General features: G+C 40.5%; 1 protein-coding gene across 1 annotated transcript in view; it reads left to right on the forward strand.

Annotated features, from left to right (window-relative positions):
• The first annotated feature begins 710 nt into the window (after positions 1-710).
• The window catches only part of bcar1 (BCAR1 scaffold protein, Cas family member), a 54,487-nt gene continuing 42,302 nt past the window's right edge, over positions 711-12,895 (forward strand). Inside the window, 1 exon segment of the mRNA XM_034141725.1 lies at positions 711-1,046. Within this exon segment, the coding sequence (XP_033997616.1) occupies positions 1,035-1,046 (12 nt within the window). The 5' untranslated portion in view covers positions 711-1,034.

Consider the following 12,895-nt stretch of genomic DNA (forward strand, 5'->3'; position numbering starts at 1 on the left):
TCACTTCAGATTCAGATATAGGTATAATGGAATAATTATTTCTCATATTTGTTGAGTTGTTTGCTTGACTGTTGAATTGTTGTCACTGTAATTTAAGAAGTTGCAATAGCAGTTAATAAGTATGCATTTATAAGTGCTATTAAACATTGGTAACATTCTGAGGTGTTATTGTCATATGCACAATAGCTACAGCATAGTTTCCCAAGTCCCAGACTCCTCCAACAATGCAACATACAATAAACATTAAGACATCAACAATAAATATAAATAGTGCAAATAGAAACAGAAATAAAATAGTGCAAGAGAATGGCAGAAGAGAGACAAGAGGGACTATCGGAAACTATCTGACCAGTTTTTGTTCTGCAGCAGCCCTGGGTTGGTTAGGGTTAGGGTTAGGGTTAGGGTTAGGGTTAGGGTTAGTGACCCTTTAAGGCAGTTTTTACGGAGGACCAGCAATTTGAGGGTAGAGACAGTTAGCTGTTACTGTTTGCTCATGGGCAGCACTGTCCGTCCCTCACAGCCAGAGGGAGAGAGAGAGAAGGGGGGAGAAGGGATGGGACAGTGGGAGGGCAGAGCTCATGAGAACATGAGAAGAGCTCCTCTGGCCAATGGCCAGACTGGATAGAGGGAATGTCAGGATCCTGCAGGAAGTGACGTGTTGGGTTACACACTCCTCCCTCTTTTCCTCAGGCAAGAGAGAGAGAGGGAGATCAAGGGAGAGAGAAGGGGGCGAGCGGGGTGGAAGTAAATGGGCCAAGCAGCAGTCTCATTCTTGCTGTGTGAGATCACGGAGCAGCAGAATGCGTCGGGGTCTGCTCCACTGCTGAAAACAAGACTGAACAAGGCAGAAGGAGACACACACAGGAGGGAGGACTCAGGGAAAGGAAAGGAGGGCGGAGCAGGAGACCTGGAGGACTTTTTGGGATCTGTTGGGATCTACTCTGTGCTGAGGATCGAGTTGGCAAAGTGTCTCACAGGGGCTGAGCTACAGCCCTGCCCCGTTAGCACCGCCGCCTCACTGCAGCAGGGACAAAATGAACTATCTGGTGAGTGTGTGTGACAGAAGCTGAATCCCTGGGAGAGAAAAAGTCCTGTGCCTTTTTTTGGTGTTTGTCTGGTCCTTCATCCCCCTGTGGCTCAGTATGTGTGTGTGAGTGTTTTAGCAGGACCTGCTATGTCCCAGCTGTGCAGGGACTGAGGTAAGGGGGGGGGGGGGGGGGGGGGGGGGGGGGGGGGTCGGAGTATGAAGAAAAGGAAAATGTGAAGAAGGGGGAGGAGAGGGAAACAAGTTAACATGTATTCTGCGGATTCCTACCTTTTGCTGGCTCTCAGCAGGGAGTACGTGTGTGTGTGTGTGTGTGTGTGTGTGTGTGTGTGTGTGTGTGTGTGTGTGTGTGTGTGTGTGTGTGTGTGTGTGTGTGTGTGTGTGTGTGTGTGTGTGTGTGTGTGTGTGTGTGTGTGTGTGTGTGTGTGTGTGTGTGTGTGTGTGTGTGTGTGTGTGTGTGTGTGTCTGTGTTTGTTTATTTGTGGTAATGGGGTCTGAAGTCAGGACACACTCTGACTTTTGCTGTCCTGTAAAGGAATGTGCAGACAACAGATTAAAGTTGACAAACAATCATCATGTTTCTAGTGCTTATCTCTTATCATCTTGTTTTTTTGTGGAAATAGTTTGAGTACGTAAGTGAAACACTTTTATGCAAGGCATTTGAAGAGATTTAAATTCCTATGTCATTAGATACAAGCAATAAAACATTCAAAATCAGTTCTGAGAAGAGTGTCTGGGACAGATCTAGGTTGCATACAGTAGACGCAGAATTTAGGAAAGGTTTGTGACTCAATTCCCTTAATCCCCTTAAGAGCTTTCCTTTCTGAATCTTAAAGACACAACACACTTGTTTTCTTTTAAACTTTCTTTCTATCAGAATCGGAAAACAAAGCACGGGGGCCGTCGTCTGGTTGATGGCAGAAAGAAAGAAAGAAAGAAAGAAAGGAGAGAGAGAGAGAGCCGTGGTCTGTCTTTCTGCTGACTCAGAGGAAAGTGGGGAGAAATGAAGGTTTTATGGCTAGAGGACAATCATTGGGCTGGAAGAGGGAAACATGCTTCAGAGCAGAGAGAGGAAGAAGAGAGCAGGACGAGATGATATGTGCGAGTATTGAATATGACATTGATTTAGTGAAGCAGAATGAGACTGGAGGAATGCAGGAAGAGAATAACGGTTTAGTGAGGAGGGAGTTAGAGTAAAGATCCAAAGAAAAAAGAAAAGTCCTTCCCTGCTATTGTTTAAAAGCTCCTGCGTCAGTGTTGGCTCACTGCTCATGTCATACCACTGTGTGTGTGTGTGTGTGTGTGTGTGTGTGTGTGTGTGTGTGTGTGTGTGTGTGTGTGTGTGTGTGTGTGTGTGTGTGTGTGTGTGTGTGTGTGTGTGTGTGTGTGTGTGTGTGTGTGTGTGTGTGTGTGTGTGTGTGTGTGTGTGTGTGTGTGTGTGTGTGTGTGTGTGTGTGTGTGTGTGTGTGTGTGTGTGTTTGGGGTAACTACACAGTCAGGAATGTGTCAGACAGTGAAATACTGTGGAGCAGAGCACTGTGTGTGAAACGAGTAATTACACGGCAGTAATGAGTGTGTAATTAATATAAAATAAGACTCAGTGTTGTTCAGAGCTTTCCCATTGACTGCACAGCGCTGCCGTGTTCTGTCGGCTTATTCTCACTCTTTATTCAGACGTAATGTTATCTTTGAATTTAGGAGGAAAATAATTGGCTTAAATGTAAACCCAATAAAGCTGGTAATTAGTATAGTTTTATTTGAAGCCTCTGAAATCAACTCTGAAATTAAAAGGAGCAGATCAAAAATATGACTGATTTGGTTTTTGGTAAAGAAAATGTGTTACATGGCGTTGAGAAGATTTGAACATTTCAGGACCTTAACAGCTACAGTATTCTCACATAAACAGTTAAGTTCTGCTTTAATGGACTATGAAGAGTGTAACATTTTTACATCAAATAACTTCTACCATAACTATCAAATAAGGATTTGTAGAAATGTCAAAATGTCATTCTATAATATAAACGGTGGTGCTACAGCCACAAACAGTATTCTACAGACTTTAACATTGTTATACATAAACATTGTTTTGGTGATGGGACTGACTGTCTGAGGTGGTCTCTGCTGTTGATGAAATCATATGGTGTATGATATGGAATATTGTAATCTTGTTGTAAGGTAAACACTGCTTCCTGTCTGTCGGTTGTTGTTGTTGATAACTAAAGTCACTTGAGTGATGTCGATGGACATTTCGTCCCACAATGCACAGACGATGCTACAAAATTCTGCTGAGGCAGAGATATTGATCTGATATCGGATGACAGTCAAAAATGTCAAAAGTCATAGTAGCTAGACAAACTAATAGCTTGATACCTTGCTTTGAGGCCTCACACCGGATATTACACAAATACCGGTCTAAAGGGGCTCTATTCTGCTTATTTTCAGGTACAGTACATATTTGTATTTTGTGCCTCTTCTGTGACATGTCTCCATGCTTTAATGTTCAAAAAGCTCTTTATGTTCCTCATACTGCCTGTGCTGCAGCACCTCCTTTCACCCAGAAAGATCTGGTCACTGTAGTTTTTTGTAGATTTTACCATCAGGAGGAAGTGCTTTTTTTAGAGGCTATTTTTCAGCAGCGGATTTATCTATGTTTGGTACTCTAGTCAGTATTTTTGGCAGCAGTATGTATGTAATTAAGGAACACATAACCCATAACTGCAGTGTGGCTCACTGTAATGTACTTTATGTAACGAACATAGTTAGACCCATATCACAAACATCACATACCTGACTGTCTCTTTACCCATTTAGATTCACACATGCAGGTCCTTGTTATGCATTGCAATATGAATATAAAGAAATGAATGACTGTCAGTGTTGGGAGGACCACATTTGTTAGCACACTTTTCTTTCCCCATGTATTTGTCCTGACTCACTCACTGAGTCATGGGGGCCTGGCTAACTGAAGGAATTCCATTCTGTCTGTCTGTGTGTGTCTGTGTGTGTCTGTGTGTGTCTGTGTGTGTCTGTGTGTGTCTGTGTGTGTGTGAGATTAACGGCCGACCCCCATCTACTGAACCACACACATACAGATCCACTGAACACAGCTTGTCTTCACTGACACCTGAGTAAAAGCATACACACAGGTCTATAGTAAGTTAGTGGAGCAGTGCATCAGCCAATCAGAACAGTTGGTAACGTTTTGCTTCATATTTTCTCATTTAGACACCTGAAACTGTGTTTTCACCCAGATCCTGACCTTACCTGACACTTAGCCCCGGTATATAAGCCAAAGTGTTAGTATGTGACTCACGAATTTCATCAAACGTGACTCAGAGTCAACTTTGACCCACATACCATGGGGTTCATGGACACTGCCCAGAGCACCTGAAAATGTTTTGGAGACAGTTTTGAGCCTCTGGGATTACACTTAGCTAGATCGATAGATAGATAGATAGATAGATAGATAGATAGATAGATAGATAGATAGATAGATAGATAGATAGATAGATAGATAGATAGATAGATAGATAGATAGATAGATAGATAGATAGATAGATAGATAGATAGATAGATAGATAGATAGATAGATAGATAGATAGATAGATAGATAGATAGATAGATAGATAGATAGATAGATAGATAGATAGATAGATAGATAGATAGATAGATAGATAGATAGATAGATAGATAGATAGATAGATAGATAGATAGATAGATAGATAGATAGATAGATAGATAGATAGATAGATAGATGGTTGTTGACTTTGCTTGTGCTTTTATCCAAAGTGACTTACATACACTTCAATACTGTAGAAGGGAGCAAGTTGGGGTTAAGTATCTTGCCCATGGACACTTCATGTCATGTTGGATGCAGGGGATGGGGGTCGAACCACTTACCTTCTGATAGGTAGACGCCCATCCACCCTTGGGCCACAGCCAATGTACCAGGTATACTTGCAGAAATTGTATTTCCTATTTAATACAAATTCTTCTAGACATTTTTGTTTTAATTAACTAGCATACGATAGGTAGCGATCGGCAATCTTACAAGAAAAAGATGGGTGAAATGGCCCCACATTCCCTTTTTTCTATAACCTCTCCAAAGCAATGATGTTTGAGAAATGATGTCTGTATTGTAACATCAAGTCTTCGCTGTGTGAAATGCCACAGACATTTCCCATAAATGCCGCAGTGTCTTTGAGACACATTGAGATTTGGACCAATCCTGAAAGAGAAGGCTTTGTCCTGCCCTGGCCTGACTCATAGCACTGTGGTCATGGACGGCCCATTAGAGAACACATTCCCATGCTAATCAACATTCTTTCTATACGTAGTCATCTCCCAGAACGTGAACAGGCGGGATCAGATGTACTTTCTTCATTCATTAATAGCCCAGATTGTTAAATTGTGAAGTGTTTTCTAATTAGCATGAATAATGTAAGTTCATGTTTCCATCTATGGATTTGAGCTATCAAATGGACCTTTTTGCTTAAATGTTTTAACATTTTACTCCTATAGTTAAGGATTACACTTTCATGCCAAAGTACGATGTTGACTGATAGAAGACTATTTTAATTTCCAAGAAATACTCACAGCTAGGGGAGGCAATATCAAGATTTATTTTATTATTTCCATAGTACATTCAGCAGGGTTTTACTTTTGTGTATGACTGGGATGAAAATAAGTTTTGGGTCTCGAGAGGTTTGCATATTAGGTGATTAAAATCCTTATAAAACCACAAAACTACCTTCATCTCTGAGTCTATGCAAAAGAGTATTCATATATTCAAGTTTGCTTGAATTGTAACATTTTATGGCCTAAAATTCCCTAAATTCTCTAGCTTTGGGAACAGGCTAATCATCTTGTGAACCTAAAAAAATGTGTTTTGGAATGTAACTAAGTACATTTACCCAGAGATGGTAGTTAAGTACTATTTTGAATAATATATGATTCTTTAAATTGGGAATTTTAAGGAGAACTTTTACTGTTGATCATTTTGATGCCAATAATTGTACTAGTACTTTTACTTAAATAATATTCTGCTTGCTTTTACTTATAACAGAGTATTTTTCTAAATTCTTGTAAGGATGAAATGCACCTCTTAAATTGACTTATCCAACACATTCTCACTCCCAACTCGTACTATAGTGACGTTATGTCAGGATCCCTTGGCGTCACTGTCAAACGCAGTGGGGGGCCCTTTAGCGTAGATTTTCAACTATCAGGGAGTCCCATTGACTTGCATAGAGCTCCCTATGACACAATTATCCTTGTGTTTATTTCTTCCTTTGATTGTATAATGTCGGACTTTTGAAGTCCGTCAGGACCGAGGGTCGAAGCAGCTCATTCGAACACAGGAAGCTATATTTTCAAAATAAGAGTTCATTTTAAAATTATGTTTGATAATATTATTTTTTATTAACTAGACCACTGGGTCATGTTAAGACCATCTTTTCTGTCGGTTTGGTGTTACAAATATCAAAACAATATATGTGTGGATAACAAAATACATCCGTCATAAACTAAACTGGAAAATTATACTGGAAAGTATAATTTATTGTGTTAACAGTGTAAACTTTACAGTTTTTTAACCCGCACCGCCTAGTGGTTAAAGCACGTTATTGAATTTTTTTGTTGAATATGTTATATTTGATGAAAACAATACAAATATAAGAGTACATACTTTCATAGGGGGAAAGTAGAAGGTCAATGATAGAAATATAGAATATAAAATATCAAGAAGATACTGTAAGTGATCTCTACAATAAAACAGTTTAGTGCAGGACGTCCAAAGATATTAACAGGAGGATGTGCAAAACAGACAAACTAATAAGGCTTTATTCAAACATTAAAGAATACTTTAAATTAAGGTCTTCTTTTGAATAAGAAAAAAGCATTGGGGGGATCTAGAGATAAATATTAAGCCTGACAAAGTACTTAACGTTTAATATATTGCATAATTTGTTTTGGGACTTGACAATCAGCTTTCCTGCAATGTTAACGTTGTTGAAGCACTTATTCTGACTGATATTATACATATTTATTAAACTCTTATAAGATGTATGTAGATAGTATAAGAAATGTGCAGAATATGACAGTTTAATGGTGGAGGCACACACATATTGATAGATGTCTTGTAATGCACTGTTGAGGAACCTGTGACCCAAGTTTTTCATCTCCGACCTTGTCAGGTATTGAACATTCAATAAATGAAGAACACAGAATTATTCAATATAAAACACAGAATTTGTGTGATTATATACACACAAATATACAACTGTTACACATGCTGCTGTAACAAAAAAATGTCCAACTTGGGATCAATAAAGTATATCTTATCTTATCTTATCTTATCTTAAGAGGATCGATGGCTACTGCCATATTTGCAAAATGTGTCTCTGAACCTTGACAAGTGCATGTTTCAGGCTTATCAATGAACAACAGGAGGGGTCACAGACATAAGACCAGCTGTTAAATAAAGCTCTTCTGACCTTAGCTGTCATGTGGGTATATATTAATGCTGCCCATTATGGACACAAGCAATTTCCACCCATTTATTAATTATATGTTTTAAATTTGATAACACCACTGTGTTTCCCATCCCCTAAACCTCCAGGGTGTACACAGTTTAATACTGGCAACTTCTAATTATGGGAAATAAGAAAACGTCTTTTAAAACTACAATTCCCAGTAGAGACGTGCCATAGAACATGTTGCGAAACACACAATATCCAGCATGTGTAGTTCCGGGGGGGGGGGAAGGGGTGGACACGTTCGAATGCTGTTTTGGAAAGTGTGCCGTGGTTTCATTCCATTTCAAAGTGCTGTTTGACGCTCGCGTAACCTTGGCGCACTGCCACTACAACATCCAATCACAGAGCTTGAGGACTAATCACGGGGTTTGTCAAGCAAAGCGGAGAGAATACTTACTTCCGGGTGTACAATTCTCTAAAGCAGTGGTTCTCAACCTGTGGTACGCGTACCACTGGTGGTACGCCAGCTCCCGCTAGTGGTACGCGGAGGAATCTGACATATCATTTTTATTTATTTTTTACATTTTATTTAACCTTTATTTAACCAGATGAAAACATTGAGACAAAATCTCATTTACAATGCTGACCTGGCCAAGAAGGCAGCAACGTTACACGTTCTTACACATAACACAGACATATAAAATACAGAGAACACAACTAAGTAAACAAAAAGACGAAAAGCAGCCACTACATTGTGCACATTTGGGACAGTATGGTACACTACTTATTACTAGAGAGCAGCTGGTGGTAAGGACCTCAGACAACTTCAATTTAAAACAGGCTACAGTGACAAGTGCCATCAGTTTGAGGCTTGATTGAATAACATTAATTAAAAAATCATACTATCAAAATACTACAACGATTTGACAAAAAAAAAATCTGGCGTTGCTAATGACGACCATACTACCCGTGAACGATTAGCGAACGTTGCAAGCAAGCTAAAGAAAGAAGAAAGCTGAATGATGCTGTGAGAGGTACAGAGGAGAATATTACCAGCGAAAGTGAACAAGTGAATGAGGAGGACAGTCATCAACCGAGCACAAGCGCAGGCTCCGCCAGCAACGCAAAAGTGATATGCACAGTAACAACGCTGTGATGGAGGAGAGAAGTGACTCAGGAAGAAGGCATTTGCTCAAAGAATGGAGAGAAGGCTGTGACCGAGGTCAAAAGCTGAAAAAGCACACACTTGTCCTTAATTGTTCAGTAGACTGAAGATAAGCTATTAGCCCTTAGGCTCATCTGCTCTTGGAGGCTTTCATTATTATTGTGGAACTGAATTCCCAAGAGGACATTCACACTTTGGTATTTGGTACATGTGTGTACAGATGTCATTTGTTGTGTGAGAATAAGTTATTATTTTGTTCTTTATATTCTCACTTGTGGTGTGTGAGTGAGAGAGAGAGAGAGACTGCCCTTTGTACATGTAGCTGTGGCTGACAATAAATAATGTTATTATGAATACATTTGCCTCCGAGTCCTGCATGAACTGTGCATAGACTGTACTTTAACATTGGTCATATGGTGGTACTTGGAGAGACAACTATTTTCTCAGGTGGTACTTGGTGTAAAACGGTTGAGAACCACTGCTCTAAAGCAACTACTATGAGCTGCTCCGACCCTCGGTCCTGACGGGCTCCAAAGGTCCAACATTATACAATCAAACAAATAATTGTGTCTTATTGTTGAGTAAATAATAGTCTGTGGTTTAGAAAAGAATACAAAATTAGAAGGAAAAAACGATGAAACAATACAGATTTCAGTATTCTGAGCCCCTACTCTCCCCCTAACTGACGGCAACAAAAGTCCGACATTATACAATTAAAATAAAGAAGTAAAAACAACAAATGTGGCTTGATATTGAGTAAGCTTGATAAACGCTGTGAGAATGGGTCTGCGGAGAGCATTTCTCCGCGATCCCAACTGGTCTATTACCAACGTTCAGGGAGCTCTATGCAAGTCAATGGGACTCCCTGATAGTTGAAAATCTACGCTAAAGGGCCCCCCACTGCGTTTGATAGTGACGCCAAGGGATCCTGACATAACGTCACTATAGTACGAGTTGGGAGTGAGAATGTGTTGACTTATCTCATGACTACTTCACCTTGATCCTAAAATGAAACGTTATGGTGTTTTAATGAAGGGTTTTTCTTCCACAATGATGGTTAAAATCATGTATTTAACGTATTAAAGTGGTGGAGGATACCAAGGCAAAAGCTTTCTTGCTGAAGTATGTGAATGCCTGTATGTATTCATACCTGTATGTGTTGCCCTTGATCTCACAGTACAGTTGAGTACAGACAAACAACAAGCTATGAATCACTGGATGTTTTTCCCCGCTGCTCAGTGCTGAATCATAGAGTCAACACTGCAGTCTCAGCTGCAGCTTTCTCAACAGATTTATGTGATTGATCAAAGTGCCACAGTTCACCAGTGAGCAGATTTACACCCCGTGGTTGTGCAACTATTTTAACCCATAGACCTTGTTGTTTTTCCTAGCCTTTCTGTGGAGATATATATGCAAAATATTCATACGATTCATGCGGCTTCATGTCTGGGTGATTTCGAGCTGTTTAGAACGTTGTACTCCTTGTACAGATGAAGGCTCCCATCATAAGTTTGTTTTGAGCAGAGAAATAAAGACTGTAATCTGTGTCACTGACGTACAGCCTCAGTGATCAGAAGGTGCGTCCGCAGTCTTTGCTACCTGTGTAAGTGCAGGTTAGTAAAGCCTGTAAACACAGGTGTGTGTGGACACACATACAGATCTGTGTGTTGCACACTCATTTCTCAAGGTGTTGACACACAGTCCTTTACACTCCAAATCACCACCATTCTATGACAGCGGTAATAACTTCATCATATCAGGCTGAATTAATGAATGAATAGAAACACAATTCAATCGGATAAAATAGCACCGCAAAATCGCACATAAAAATGACTTTTAAGGGAATTTAGTCAGTCATGTAACCTGTAGTAAAATGTACTTCTACTTGTGTAAGATGTTTTGCTTCTTCCCTCCATTTCTTGCTGCTGTGTGCGAAGACGTGTGTGTGTGTGTGTGTGTGTGTGTGTGTGTGTGTGTGTGTGTGTGTGTGTGTGTGTGTGTGTGTGTGTGTGTGTGTGTGTGTGTGTGTGTGTGTGTGTGTGTGTGTGTGTGTGTGTGTGTGTGTGTGTGTGTGTGTGTGTGTGTGTGTGTGTGTGTGTGTGTGTGTTGTCTGTCAACAGGTTAAGCAGCACTCCAGCCTGCCTCTGTGAGCCTCTCCTGTGCTCGGGGCTACACAATCCCTGCTGTTGTTTGTGCAGTTAGTCACAGCCTGCAGGCAGGAATTCTTCAGCTGGGATCATCGCTTGTTAAAGCTCCAGCAGCCTTAACAAGCACTTACAGGGCACGTAAAGCTGGGTCTGTTTGGACTGGTTGTGTTGTAGCACCGAAAGGTGCAAAGAATGACCCATTACACGTGGGTCTATTTATAACGATATATTTATGGTGTGTGTAGAAGATAGTCTACACAGGGACGTTTGGAAAGGGTTGGATCCTGAAAGTTGACTAAAGAATTAAAGGAAAGACACAACTAAGGTTAGAACTTTTCCTTCAGAGAAAAAACTAAGGGAATCTACCCAAATAGGGTGTAATCGCTAGTGACGCCACTCAAAGGACCACAAATACTTACTGATAGTCCTGTCTTTACACTCCTACAAAGACTAAGGACTTAGCAGATGACAAGATATCCTTACTTAGTCCCTAGTTTCTTCTAGGTCTTAAGTCCTTGGATTTCAGTGATGACATACAGTATTTTTAGGCCGACCTGGAAGTTAGCATTGAATGGTCTCCTTCAACAAAAGCAATGGGATTTTCCATTGATGTTGTACTATTGCGAAAAATAAGATCTTTGGCAAAGACACATTCATGATAACGACACTTTTGTTCAGCAGGATAATCTCCACATATTAACACCACTTTTGTAATTCTTGAAGGGTCAAAGAAATTGCCAGAAGGCTATAAACAAACAACATGATAGTCACCACCGCTAAGCTAAAGGTGGCTAATGTTCGGGGTGATGATGTTTTTATGTTACCAGTACCAATTGAAACACAAAAAAAATCTACTCCTAAGACATTAGCCCCGTACTGCCCTCTGGCATGTGTCTGTGGCATGTCTGACTTAAATTTGACCTTGCAACTTTAACACAACGGACTAATACGAGAACAAAATCAGTTTGTTCATTTTTATAGACACAATAAAATCATGACGTTCTTGTTTCTTCTCATGGGTGTTGACATTGCACTCAGCTCGTCCAGACTTCACCTGCTGGGCTGACGTTGTCTGAATGCATTTGTGTTCCATTTGTTGGACACAGTGACGGCAGGACGCATTTCCACATCTCGAGACATCCAGTAAGGATGCTTCGGAGGTGGGTCAACCTCCATTGGAGAACATGTGCTGGGCTGATGTTGTCTGAATGCATTTGAGTTATTTGAGTTCTTTATGTTAAATACAGCAGCAGGACGCATTATCACATCTGGAGACCTCCAGGTGGGACGCTTCTGAGGAGGGTCAACCTCCATTGGAGAACTCTTACTGGGCTGATGTACTTTGAATGTATATGGTTTCCTTGTGTTGAACACAGCGGCAGGACGCATTATTACATCTCGAGACATCCAGTTGGGATGTTTCTGAGGAGGGTCAACCTCCATTGGAGTACATCTGCTTGTCATAGCTTTTTTGTTTTGAAACATCTTGCTATTGTTTGACCCAGCGTAGGCAGGAGCAGGAGTGATCGTAATCTCATTAGGGTATTTCTTCCCATCACTGCTCTTTAAGTCCATCATTTTGTGGGCAGGTGGGGGCCCTGGAGGCAGTGGGACCGTCTTGGCCTCAGAGTGTCCAGAGCGGTAGTGTCTGCTTCGGTGACGTGCAGCGGCTGGCTTTTGAAAGCTGCAGCTTCTGCTAAAAATCAGATAAAAACATGTTTATGTCAAAACATTAGTTTGCACACTTTGTTAAAAGCTATAACAATGGATCCAGATCTCATCTTTGGGATATTACATTGTAAGTTATTGAAGTCTAATGAAACACTTACCTGTCAGTTTGATCACTACTGTGAACCCTGATGTTCAGCTGATGGCCATTTGCCTAGAAAATATTTCATTTTGTTAGTAGATTTGGTTATTGATAATAGTTTTCAGCCATAAAGCAGAGACAGAGAAGAGACTTACCATTGTCCCAGCCTTTCTTTGGTACGGGGTGTACCGGAAGTCCATGGTTGACTTGGTTTAACAATCTGTATAACATAACACAAATTATTGTCAGAAA

Source organism: Trematomus bernacchii, unplaced genomic scaffold (genome assembly GCF_902827165.1).
Source record: "Trematomus bernacchii unplaced genomic scaffold, fTreBer1.1, whole genome shotgun sequence".
NCBI lineage: Eukaryota > Metazoa > Chordata > Actinopteri > Perciformes > Nototheniidae > Trematomus > Trematomus bernacchii.